General features: G+C 46.8%; 1 protein-coding gene across 8 annotated transcripts in view; it reads left to right on the forward strand.

Annotated features, from left to right (window-relative positions):
- The window catches only part of WNK2 (WNK lysine deficient protein kinase 2), a 120,288-nt gene that overhangs the window by 27,152 nt on the left and 79,453 nt on the right, over nt 1-13,683 (forward strand). For all 8 annotated transcript variants that reach the window (XM_051793214.1, XM_051793215.1, XM_051793217.1 and 5 more), the window contains exon 2: nt 13,380-13,552. In XM_051793214.1, coding sequence (XP_051649174.1) covers nt 13,380-13,552 — 173 coding nt within the window. The remainder of the gene's footprint in view (nt 1-13,379; nt 13,553-13,683) is intronic.

Below are 13,683 nucleotides of genomic sequence, written 5' to 3' on the forward strand. Positions count from 1 at the left end.
TTTGGCAAGTAATCTCTGTGAACACTGTCTTCTTGCACTACTCCATGAAATCTGAGTACGAAGCTCGAACTACCAGACCATTCTTTCCAAAACACAGTTTTCCCATTTTAAAGTCTTCTAAGTGTTGTTAAACCATCTGGATCCTGGGCTACATCACCCAGGTTGATCATCACCTTCCTCTGTTCTGCTCTGGTGAGACCACATCTGGAGCACTGCACCCACCTCTGGGGCCCCCAACATCAGAAGGATGGGGAGCTGTTGGAGTGAGTCCAGAGGAGGACACGAAGATGCTCCAAGGGTTGGAACCCCTCTGTTCTGGAGCCAGGCTGGGAGAGCTGGGAGGGTTCACCTGGAGAAGAGAAGGCTCCAGGGAGACCTGAGAGCCCCTTCCAGGGCCTAAAGGGGCTCCAAGAGAGCTGGAGAGGGACTTGGGACAGGAGATGGAGGGAGAGAACAAGGAGGAATGACTTCCCACTGCCAGAGAGCAGGGTTAGATGGATATTGGGAAGAAATTCTCTGTGAGGGTGGTGAGGCTGTGGCACAGGTTTCCTAGAGAAGCTGTGGCTGCCCCATCCCTGGAAATGTCCAAGGCCAGGTTGGACAGGGCTTGGAGCAACCTGGGCTGGTGGAAGGTGTCCCTGCCCGTGGCAGAGGTTGGAACTTGATGAGCTTTAAGGTTCCTTCCAACCCAAACAATTCTGTGATTCTGTTCTTGAAATCTTTCAAAATTGTATATAGTGTTTAACATGTATATATGTAGTGTTTTCTGATTAATGTAGAGTCTGTCCAGTGTTGTTTGTTAAATATAGTCTATGCTTCTTACACCACATTATAAAATCCACGCTGCTGTAGGCCACACATTTTAACTTATTAAAGAGCTGTGATCAAGGGGTCTGAATATACTGACTCATAAGGAATGTGTCTGTGCCCACCAGCTGGGAATGTGCCAGTGCAAGACAGGGGGGTTGTTTAAGTTGGAGTTTTTTTGCTTATCCAGTTTTCAGACCCTTGTCCTGATGGGCTGCAGGGACTCCTGTCTCTGAGCATTACTCACATTTGTTTAGATTTGGGGGTGCTGACTTCATGTTTTCTTAGGTCCTGTCTAGCCAGTATTTGAACTATCTTGTTTGCATTTGATAATGCCCATATGAATCAATATTTTGGGACTATAGCCAAGGCCATGTGTCTTACAACTGTGGCCGTAACAGAATGGTGGAAGAGGCTTCAAGTCACAAAGTACCACTGTGGTTGTCTAACTGAGCATCCTCTGTGTGCCTTGGTTTCTTTGATGAATCTGATAACCTGACACTCTTTTGGGTAAACTGTGCAGCTGAACTCCTCAGGCATGGCCAGTATGGCCCAGTCCTTCACTGGTTCTCACAGCCCGTCCTGAAAGCTGGGGCACGGTGCTCTCTGCTCTGGGACATGCTCTTCTCAGCAGGAGGGTACAGCATTGTTGGGTTGCTCACACCCAGCTTACACAAGCAGCTCAGTCTCTGTGACCTGTCACCTTCTTGCTGCAACACTCTCCTAATCCTTTCCAAAATAGCATTTGTTAGTAACGATGAGCTTTTTTTCCCAGTTCTTTGTAAAAAATGTAAATCACTTCGATAGAACAAAACCTGAGCCCTGCAAAACCTCATGAAAATCCTCAGGGACATGTATTTTTATAGGTGTAACTTACATGTTGTGACTGGTTGCTTACCCAATTTTTAATCAATTTACATTATGTTTAAGAATATTTTGTGTTTCGTTATAATTCTTAATGTGAAGCAAGTGCGTTGCAGCAGTCTGAGTTTACTATGTCAATGCTATTATCTTTATCAACCCAAACATATAATCTCCTTGGAAAGTGGCCAAGATCTGTTTCTCACACACCCATGCTGATGTTACCCTTTCATGCCTTGCTGTTCAAGGGATGGAGAGTTCAATTTTTAACCATTAGTATGTTTTAGCTGACAAGCTCCTGTTATTCTTTTGGTCAGGGCTATAGAATGTCAAGCTTTGCAGGAGGGAAAAGAAAGAAAAAGGAACTATTTTGTTACAAATGGGATGCTTTCAGCATAATTCCTAACCATTATGGGAGACTTTGATGAATGTATCCTGTCCGGGAATGCAGCTTTGCCTTGGAGTGTTTTCTAACACGTTGTCAAGTGGTGTTAGGAATGCATGAGAAGTGACAGCTTCTTTCAGCACTTAAAAAGGTTCCCAAGGAAGACATTTCCAAACTCCAGATGAATGACTCTGTTAAACATTCGGGAGCTGGGATACCCCAGTCTACAGACTGTTTTTTGTGGTGGTGAAAGGTCCCTGTCCCCACTTTCTCAGAGCTTTGCGAGCACTGCTACAGGGAATGCTTGTCCAGTCTCTTGAGTTGTTGCAGCAGAAAGAATAGGCTACTGGCTTTTTCCTTTGTCTCCACACTGTATTCTTTTCACACAGCTTTTCTTTTGAATTTTACTTCCAGCAGCAGCGAGCAGTTGGTGCTTTCTTGGGTGCTGCATGCCATAGAGCAGGGTGGAATGGGAGCAGAGCATTCCTGGAGCAGCTCCAGGACCTCTGAGGCTCATGATTTTCCAGGTGCAGGAGTTCATAGAATCACAGAATGGTTTGGGTTGGAAGGCACCTTAAAGATCATTTCGTTCCACCTCCTGCCATGGGCAGGGACACCTTCCACTAGACCGGGTTGCTCCAAGCCCCGTCCAACCTGGACACCCTGTCCTTTAAAACTTCCAGGGAGGTTGCTATTTGCAATTATATGGCCCTCTGGAAGGATGTTTTTTTCAAAACAGAAAGAGCACGTTGTCTTAAAGGAATATTTCCTGTATTTTTCCCCCAAAGGTCCCTAGCTAAAACCAGAAATAGGTTGGGGTGAGAAGAGCTCTCCATACTGCTGGCTAGGGTGCTGCTCATCCAGAGATCTCCAGGGTGCACCCAGGAATTCCACATCATTTTGCTGTGTGTCTTAGAAATGCTAAAGGTGGGCACAGAAACATTAAATGACTTTGTGTAGGAAGCTCAGCAGGCTACAATGGGCGGGAAGAACTGAGGAAGTTTTTCTCCAGGATTTGTTAGGCCACTTAGAGTTTAAATTAAGGTCTGTGCAAAGCCCCATCACTTTTCTGTTGTCTGGCTATTTGACATTCCCTCAGTATAATTAAGCACAGCATGTCTGTACACAGGCACACGTGCACTTGGTCAGTCTCACACGTTTTGTGAAAACAAGGGCGTGAAAAGTTCTGAGATGCTGAACTTCACTCTGAAGGCTGCGTGGGCAAGTTTTCCGTGCTTGCCTGATACTAGGACAGCTCTTCAGTGGGGACAAGATAAAATATGTCCAGCTCAGTGAGGCTGCAGTCATTGGGATTATAAAGGAGATGGATGGTACAAGATGCACAGAGAGCTTGAGGCAGCTGCTGCAGGCCTGGCCAGTGAGACTGATGATGGTGATGATGATGATGAGAGACCTCATTGTGGTCTGCAGCTGTGAAGGACAGTAGAGGGGCAGGCACTGATCTCTTCTCTGTGGTGGCCAACAACAGGACCTGAGGGAATGGCATGAACCTGTGTCAGAGGAGGTTTAGGTTGGATATTAGAAAAAGGTTCTTCCCCCAGAGGCTGGTTGGGCACTGCCCAGGCTCCCCAGGGCAGTGGGCACAGCCCCAAGGCTGCCAGAGCTCCAGGAGGGTTTGGACAACGCTCGCAGAGATGGGGTGGGATTGTGCAGGGGCAGGAGTTGGACTCAATGATCCTTGTGGGTCCCTTCCAACTTGGGAGATTCTGTGGGTCTATGAGGGCACCTCCTGATCTCAGTGCTCTCCTGGGCTCACCCTGCTTTGCTGGTGTGTTTTAAGGTCTTCCAGTATTATGATGCATTGGATGGACAAAAGCAAGTGTGAAATGGCTTTTTAGCTCTGCTTTTACATGACATGAGGTGATTTTGTGAGAAGAGTAGTCACATTAAAGGTGTATTCACTGCAGTGTAGGAACCATGATTTGAAGAACTCTGAAAATTTCTCCTTCTACAGTTTACTCTGGCTGTCTGGTTTTGTTGGGGAATCTTGAGGTGTTTTGTGGGTTTGTGGTGATTTTTTACTGATTTGAAATTTTTTGAGGTAGTTTCCTAAAATAAATGTAACTTAGTCTGTAATTGGAGACTGCGATGACCCACCTTTAAGAGGAGTTGTCACAGAGACAAAGTCTGAAGGGCTACTCAGTGGGTATCTTCTAGGATTGGTAGGGCTGCCTAACCTGGAATTAAATGGGTGTGGTACCTGACCTGTAGGTATTCCCATAGGTGCTCCTCGTGATACTCTTTCTCAGAGCAGGGAGAGGGATCAGGATTGCTTTGCTGCTGTACTGTGGGATGTCAGTTTATGACATGATGACATCAAGGGCAATTGAGGGTCATTTGGGATGTGTGGTCAGTGCTCCTCTCCTGCCTTGGGAGCTACCTTTGGGAGTCCATTTATAATCACACCCAGCCTGCGGGGGAAATGGGGAGGGAGATTTTTCCCAGCTTTTTATCCCCTTTTCCTACTTCAGACCTGTTACTACAGCTTTTGAGAATTTTGAATTCCCTTTGGATGTAAAGGAAAGCATGTTCTTGTTGCTAGGCCTGCCAAGTCTCCTCAGCGTGTGGTCCACACCATGGTGAGTTACAAAAGAGATTTTTAGGGAGTTTATTCAGAGATCTGCCCCAAAGGTGGATTATCATGAGTGGCATGGAGTGTAGGAAAAAATGGGCCAGCTTTTGGAGAAATTCTCTGCTCCAGTGGTTTGGAAGTTCACCCCTGAACAACTACAAGACGCTGATAAAATGATAGAATAATTACAAGGAGAATGCTGTGGCAACTCCAGAGAGGAGCAACTTACTGCAGTGTGCTGGGCCCTGGGTATTATTTATCAGACACTGCTTGTCACTAGACAGCACCCCTGGGGGAGGAGGAGGAAAGCAGAGCAAGAGGCACTGTGGCCACTCAAACTGCAACTGAACCAGAGGAACAACCTGTGCCAGGAGCAGTCACCCCTATAACAGAAGAATTCCAAGACCAAATCAGTTCTCCCAGTGAGGGATGAAGGGGAAGCAGGGCCCTCACAACAGGAGGAAGAGGCAGAGCCAGAGACAATCACCCAATCCCCATCCCTGGGTGAGCTGCTTTCTGTTCCTGGTGGATTATAATTAATCCACTGGTGAGAATATTTCACTTTAAGAGCGTTTTACAGACTGAGAGTATGCAATTACTAGGTTATAACAGGGTGGGAAATGAAAATGCTGTTCGTCTGTTTGAAAGGCAGGATTGAATTCTGCCCTCAGATTAAATTTGCCAGAGCAAAACTAACTAAAGTTTGCTTGTTCTGGTAATTCTTCATGCTGGGTTGATTTTGGCTGGAGAAGCTCATTGGCCAAGTGAGCATTAACACTTGGACACTGAATTGTGGCATGGGGTAAATAGCAGTGGTTTTGGTACATCTTGGCAGGGTGCAGAGGGTGGTAGGGCTTCTCTGGCAGGTTCTCCAGCAGGCAAGGGGTGGCATCCCTCTTCTTTAGGAAAAATACCATGTCTACGTAGCAAAGAGAATCAGAATCCTAGAATGGTTTGGGTTGGAAGGGACCTTAGAAGTCATCTTGTTCCAACTCCCATGACCTTCCACTGGACCAAAAAATGGAGGGGGATTTCATACCTATAAAACAAGTTAATTTCAATACTATCCTAGAGTAAGGAGATAAGCTGGAAGAAGGAAAAACAGGATGGCTTCTCTCAGCATGCTGAGTGTCCTGCCTCTGGACTGGTGCCGGGGCAGTGGCACCTCTCTGCTCCCCATCCCCATTCCACCTCTCTGAAGGTGATTTTTTTAGGCAGCAGCACTGAAATCTCTCTCTCCACCCCTACTGAGGGCCAGCCGACGGCTGAGCCTCCCAGGCATGGCTGGAGCATCCCTGCTCCACTGGTGCGCGGTGCTGACAAATCCAGCGCTAAAACGAGGATAATTTACATACCAAAACACGGTGTTTACGGGTGACAGGAAGTAGGTGAAGCAAAATGGTTTTTAAAAACACTACCAGTTGTTGCATAAACTTTGATGAATGCTGGGCTCAGAAGGGATTCCAGAAAATACTGAAATACCAGCTTCTCATGGCATGTCTAAAGTGGTTTTGTGGTGGTTTGGGTTTTTTCCTTTCAGAGGGGATCTGGTGTAGTGGGATTTATCCAGCTTTTTTCACACATTGATCTCAGAGTTTCCTTTGAAAAAGGCGTTTAGCGAGGCAATCCGGAACTGTTTTGGTATTTCATCAGCAATCACAAGCTTATGTGGAGCCTGTCAAGCACTGGTAATTAAGGAAGTTAATGAGGTGCTACCTGCAATTAATTCAATTGCTTATGACAAGAACTTTTTTTTTAAAGCATTGGTTGTCATGGTGCAGTTGTGTTGGGAGGTTTTCACCTGGAAAACACAGGCTCTGCCCACGGTGTTGGGTTTCTTGGGTGTTTTTGTGGCTCTCGAGTTGAGACTGGTGATTTGAGGTGACTCCCCTTCCTCCTGCCCTTGCAGGACGAGCCTCTGAAGCTCTGAGGTTCAGTAGAATATGTGAATCCCATCATTCCTCTGCCATTAGACTTTGACACGTGCCTTAATCAATTTAAAAAGCAGCGAGCTATGATTACATCCAGCAAAAAAAGCACGCTCAGCCTTTTCTGCCGTGCCAAATTTAGCCACAAATTCAACTCCTAATTTTCTATAGATTTCTAGCAATGACTCAGGCAAATAAGTCCCTCATCCTGTTCCATAGCTCCTGTTCACTGAATTGTGAGTATCCATGGGGACAAGGACTGCTTTTTATGCCTTTGGAAAACGAGCTCCCCCTGGGAACCCTCCCTGCGCTTCACTAACGCTGCTGACAAATGGCAGGCTGTAGCTTCACCGAGGGTGACTTAGTGAAGAAGAATGTTGGCTGGATGCTGATAGGGAATGAAGCTGTAAAATTTTTTTTTTTCCTGATTTGCAAGTTGTCTGATGGCATGTGCTGTTTGTTCACAGCGAGGGGGGTTTATCCTTGAGGTTTGCTCTAAGGGCTACGTGCTTATAACTGAGTGCACAGGGTGTGGGAATGAAAGGTCATGGATGCTTTTAAAAATTTATAGCATAGGCAGGATAATACTAAAGACAGAGCTGGTACATGAGAGCAGCCACTTCAGTGATACCTTGAGTCCTTCACAGTCCCAGTTGCTGCCTGTCTGAGCCTGCTTTGGCTCCCAGTTATGTCTCTGGGAGAAATCCTTGATTCCTCTGAGTGGATTAGACAAGTCTTAATGTGAAATGCAAAACGTGATTGCGCTAAATAAATGAAGTTTTCAGTTTAAAGACAAAAAATAGTTTTGGGGTTTTTTTTCTTCTAAAATGTGTTACCATTCATCTTTATTTCTAAAGGCCTTTGAATATTTAAAATTTGGAAACTTTTGTAATGTGGTGCCATTTCCCTACGGAGGCAATGCTGACAGTACAGAATTTACTGAGCACGCTGAGAGAGCTGGGCTGATCAGCCTGAAGAAGAGAAGGCTCTGGGGAGACCTCAGAGCCCCTTCCAGTGCCCAAAGGAGCTCCAAGAGAGCTGGAGAGGGACTTGGGACAAGGGGTGGAGGGACAGGACAAAGGGGAATGGCTTTAAGCTGAACGAGGGTAGATTTAGCTAGAAAGAAATTCTTCTCTGTGAGGGTGGGGAGGCCCTGGCACAGGCTGCCCAGAGAAGCTGTGGCTGCCCCATCCCTGGAAGTGTCCAAGGCCAGGTTGGACAGGGTTTGGAGCACCCTGGGCTAGTGGAGGGTGTCCCTGCCCATGGCAGGAGGTGGAACAAGATGGGCTTTAAGGTCCCTCCCAGCCCAAACCCTTCTGTGATTCTATGAAACAATAATCAGGTGCAGGTACCAGCTGACATGTCTGAAGTTCACTGTTGAGCAGAGCAAGTCCCTGACTTACCCTGTCTGGGGTCTGCTGGCTGTTCCCCCAGAGCAGTGCCTGTCACTACCAAACTGACTGTAGGGCAGACCAGAACCTGCTCATAAATCCACAGGAAACCAACAGGCAGCTCCAGAGGAGACAGCTGGCAGTGGGTCCCATGGCTGATTCATGTCTCGAGGCCATCTCTGATTAGAAGAGTAGCTGTGGTACATGAGCAAAAGGACATATTTGGCACACAGATGTGAAAATTTAATGATCTGAGCAGATGTTCATTCTGCTGATGTGGGTATTTGATTTCTGTTCCTGGGTCAGAAGCACCTCTTTGATTTTCCTTTCTTCATCACTAATATGGGTCAGGGATGTTACAGCTTCTGCGTGACAGAGCTGAGCCCTGCCCTCCTTTGCTGACCTACTGCTCCTGCTTGTCTCACCAGACAGATCTTGATCTGTCCAAAATGAGGCAAAATTAAATAGCCATCAGTAAATACAGCTATGTCAATTTAAGCATTAAAGGAAAAAAACCCAGCAAACACAACTCCTCCAAAGAAAACAGTATTTATAGGCTAGCTGGGCACTAGTCCTTAGGTCAAGAAGTATAGGTAAGATATCCAAGTGTTTAAAGTTGCTTTTTTTTTTTTTATTGCTAGCGAAAATTCAAGACTTTAAAAGGAGGAAATTAAAGAAACAACTGTGAAACTGCAAAGCAGCACAACTTTCTGGTTGGCAACGGCTGTGCTCCAGACCCTGCTCCTGCATGGTCCTAGGCACTGAATGTGAAAAATTTGTGGGGTCTTATTTGTAAGAGTCCCTTTCTTCATGATGGGAGGATGGAGTTGATTCCCAAGTCTGTTTGCCCCTCACAAAGAATTAGGGAAGAAACTTGACCTCATTTTTTAATCTTGGAAATCTTCTGAAGGCTCAGGTGAAAGCCAGTCTCCTGCTTGTATAACTTTCAGAGCCTTAGTCAGAACCCATATGTTACAACCTGGAGGAAATGATGCTTGGGGATGACTAACAGAACATGCTCCTGCTGTTAATTTGGGTGCCATTCCAGAAATTTAATTCGTAGCTTTCCCTTTTCCTTTTGTTAACACGTTTACTTACTAATTCCCTTTTCTGCTGTTGTTCCCTACTAAGGAACTGAATGAAGGGATAAATTTTATATGAACAGAGAGAGGCATTTTTTCACCCTGTCCATGATGAGCAGGAAGAAGCAGAGAGCAAACGTGTTGGATTAGCAGAAATTTGGTTATGGATTCACTTTATTGTAGCTTTCTGCTGCAAACATCATGCTACTCCAGTTTGAATGGGTGTGGGATTTACCAAGACTGAGGCTGTAAAGTGCTGACTGGGAATTCATGAAATCCCAGAATGGTTTGGATTGGAAGGGACCTTAAAGCTCATCTCATCCCACCCCCTGCCATGGGCAGGGACACCTTCCACTAGCCCAGGTTGCTCCAAGCCTCGTCCAACCTGGCCTTGGACACTTCCAGGGATGGGGCAGCCACAGCTTCTCTGGGCAACCTGTGCCAGGGCCTCCCCACCCTCACAGGGAAGAATCTCTTCCTCATATCCAATCTAAATCTACCCTCCTTCAGCTCCTTCAGAATTGTTTATTCTTTGAAAAAAACAAATGCATAGCTTTGAGTGGTTTGATGCTTAAGACTAAGTGGGCATTTATAATCTGATTTGAAACAGGAAAACCAGGAGAAGGAGTGAAGAAAAGGCAGTTCACAATGTAGAACCACTTCTGACCACTGGTTTAACACCTGCCTGCCAGATTGCATGTCATGATGCAGCATCCATTGTATAACCCCAGCCCCATTAATGGTATTTACCTGTAGGAGAGGTGAAATGAGGGAGCCCAAGCCCTGTGGACTGTCTGTGTGACAGGACAGTGTCTGTGACAGGGGTGCTGTGCCCAAGGTGCACTGTGAGCAGCAGCTCATGTGGGCTGTGCCCACAGGAGAGCTCTGTAAGCAGAGAGGCACAGGAGCCCAGGAGCTGTGATCAGAAAATGTCAAAGTCTCAGCAGAGGGGCAAGAGTATTCCTCACAGTTTATTAAGACAGGGAAACCAGTTAAATGTGCAGATTCTCTCCTAGCAGTAACTCAAAATGAGTCCCTGTCTTGCATCTTGCTCGGTTCTGTTTATCTCCAGTTTGCCTGGCAAAGCTGAGCCAGCTCAGTGTGATTGCTGTGGGCTTTGGAGGGTTGGATTTTATTTTACCTTGGTGCTGAGTAGTGGACTTGGGCAGCTTCCAGTTCTTTGAAATGGAATTACAGTGTTGCCTCCTGAGCCTGGACTTTGTGTCCCAGCAAGGAGGGAGAGAGCCAAGGGGTGTGAATGCCTTAAAATGCGGGGAGATGTGTCAATACCTGCAAACTGATACTGATATCACCTGGGTCACATTGAGAAGAATGCATTGTGAGTCTCAAGGCTCATGCCTTGAGGAAGCCCAGGGTAGCAGCAGTGCCATGACTGCAGTGGAGCTGGTTTGTCACTCAGTGGGATGCTGCTGTTGCACTTGGAGGACCAGGGCTGTCATGTGTATCTCGGCATCCCTGAGTGTCCTGTCCAGAGGTTGGACACATCTCCTGCTGCAGAGAGCACAGAGGTTTTGACTCCTTGGGTGAGTCTGGAAACATGCTTTATTCACCCAAATTTTGATAAATCTGAGTTATGCAAAAGATGCCTTAAGTCTTTGTGAGTGGATTTAAGCCAGGTTGGATGAGACTTGTGGTGTCCCTGCCCATGGCAGGGGGATTGGAACCAGATGATCTTTCGGGTTGCTTCCAACCCAAACCATTCCATGAGGCTGTGATTACCTTTCCTTGGCATGACCTTTCCAAAGAATCCTGTTCTCCAGCTTAAATGTGTAATGCCCAAACATTGTTTCAGGCTTATACCCTTAGCTTTGGGATGAGGACATTTCACCTCGTGTGGATTGTATGGTGGGGAATAAGTGTCTGTGACCTCAGTAAAGGTTTCTCGGGTTTGGATTAAACCCTGAGTCACGCAGTTAAACAGGTGGTTTTGCTTCTTCAGAGTAGAAAACACTTCAACTGTTAAGCCCTGTCAGTCAGCTTATGCTTTCACCAGCGACTCATGTGTCAGGTTCAGCCTGGAGGGATTTAGAGGAGGGTGGTTGAGCCCTTATGGCAGCAGGGACTCCTCCCGTGGTGGAGGCTGCAGCCAGCAGGAGTGGCTGCTCTGCCCTGGCCCTCACCTTGCCTCTCCAGCTAGAGGATGATGCTTAGCTGTCATTCTGATGCAAAAAATACAGATTCTTTCTATTGTAGTTAACAGATAAAGCACACATTTGTCTTCCACCATCGCTTTGTTGCAGTTGCCCAAATGATGTGCGCTCATAATATGTAGAATATACAGAATATGATTGTCTACTGAAGGATATTTTTAAAAGTTACAATTCAAGTAGCGGTGGAAAAGTTCTCACAGTGCTCAGAAATCTGGAAATAAGAGTAAAAGGCTATGGTATTACTTTTTTTATTTTTTTTTTAAATTGGAAAGTTTTTGCAAATCTGCTGGATCTGTGTGACTGCCTTTCCCTTTCTCTGCTAGCTCCCACTCTGCTCTTCTTGCCTTCACAGGGACTTGCTCCTTCTCCTCCCTAATAGCAGTGTGTGATTTATTCTACAGGGTTTAAATTAGGAGGAAACTCAGCAGCAGGGAAGAAGTGATGGATTTGAGAGCAGTCCTGGGTCTCTTCTGGCCTGGCTCATTTAGACAGCCTGCCTTTTTTTCCCCCCTCCCTTTTCTTTTTCTGTACCTTATAAAAAAGTCAGCTGATCCAGAGCAGCAGAGCTGCTGCCTGGCTCTCAGCTGTGGGCTCTCTGCTGCTGCTTGCTGTCCCCATGGAGGGCAGGGGGTGCTCCTGGCTGCTCTGGGGGACCCAGGCAGTGGAACCCACAGGCACCCTGCCCTGCCCACCCCGACGGCTGCTGCTGCTTCGGGACAGTGTCAGCCCTCATGCTGCTCCCTGAATCGTGGAGAGAACTGAGAACCCCCTCAGCAGCCCTGGTGTAAATGGAAACGCTCCCCCCATGCACACACAGCACTAGGGGCAGGGTTTCTGTCATCCAAGAAGAGCCAAATCGTGGTTCCAGCCCTGGGTTTCCTCTTGGGAAGTCTCTGCCTGAAACTGACTTGTTTGTAGCCCTGGGAATTCTTGTTCCCATCTTGCATTGTTTGGGATTGTGGGTGAGGGCAGGCTGTGGAAATGGACAGGAACTGATCCCTTGGCTACAGATCAGCTGGGTTCCCATTAAATTCAATCCATGTGTATGAGAGCACAGCTCGTGTAGACATGCCTAAATGACCCAAGAAAGGAAAGATGTCTGAGGTTAAGACATGAACTCATTAATCTTGGTGATTGGTGAGCCTTTGGCTCTTTGAGTAAGAGCAGTTACACGACTGGGCTTTCTTAAGACCCCAAAATCTCCATTTCTTGGGCAGGGGAGAGCAGTTCTTTGGCCAGGGGGCAAACCAGGCAGGCGTGGTGGTGGGGCCTGGGGTGGATCTCCCCTTTTGCTCTGTTTCATGGTCTAAAGAGGTCAGAGTGAGTATCCAAGCTGCCTGTTGGCATTCTCCTTGTGCTGGTGAGGTCCAGGCAGCCCAGGAGCTTCTGCTGGGCTGTGGGAGGGGGAGAGAGGCTCTGCATGGGCTGGGCAGGGTCATGTCATAGCCAGGAGCTTATGGGAAGTGCCCTGAAATTCCATAGGAAAACCAGAGTAGTAGAACATGACATTTTCACGTTTCTAATCTAAAGTGTTTCCCTGTGTGAGCAGCCTATGGAATAGACTGAAGAAACACTTCCTTTGCCAAAAAAAGGGAAAAGTCTGTAAAATTAGGCAGAACAGCAAACACCTAGGAAAATGGATGTGTTTGAGTATTTTTAGAGGGTGGTATGGTTTTAATTTACCCCAAGATAAACAGGCTGGGCTATAGAGCCTGTGTGGTGAGCGGGGACCTCAGCTGGTGGTCCCTGCTGGAGCATCCAGGAGCAGCTGTGGGTGGAGGGAGCCATCCCAGCTGGGAGAACATTCATACCTGGAAATGAAATCCTGTGGGTAATAATCCCTTGGATAATGAGCCTCACAAAACCCAAACATGAAGAAATAGCTGAGGGTTGATCCATCAATCCGTGGGTGTGTTCACGGTGCCTGAAATATTGGTGCTGTCATGAGCATGGCGTAGCACAGGCCATCTCTTTGTCTTCTTGACACTGGATTTAGGGCAAGTGCCCTAGTTCATCCATGCTGCTCGTCTCTTACATAAAAGATTTTATAATTGCTCTTGACACAAGCATAAAACAAATCTAAAATTCTGAATACCCTGGCAACGCAGTGCCTTTATTTTTGCCCGTCACTACTAATAATGTCTCCCTTTTTGGCTTATAGGACAGAAAGCTCACAAAAGTGGAGAGGCAGAGGTTTAAAGAGGAAGCAGAAATGCTGAAAGGTCTACAGCACCCAAACATTGTGAGGTTTTACGACTTCTGGGAATCGTGTGCGAAAGGCAAGAGATGCATCGTGCTGGTTACCGAGCTGATGACCTCTGGAACGCTGAAGACGTAAGTACTGTGCTCCCGGCGAGGGGGGCTAAGAATAGCACTGGGAATTTATAGCAAAATCCTACTTTCATGTGCTGAAAAAAGCCACCTCCAGATAAAAGCAAAAAATGGAGCTGTTCTCTGGTGCCTGT

Source organism: Manacus candei, unplaced genomic scaffold (genome assembly GCF_025592945.1).
Source record: "Manacus candei isolate 608988 ecotype Guabito, Panama unplaced genomic scaffold, ASM2559294v1 h1tg000036l, whole genome shotgun sequence".
Lineage (NCBI taxonomy): Eukaryota > Metazoa > Chordata > Aves > Passeriformes > Pipridae > Manacus > Manacus candei.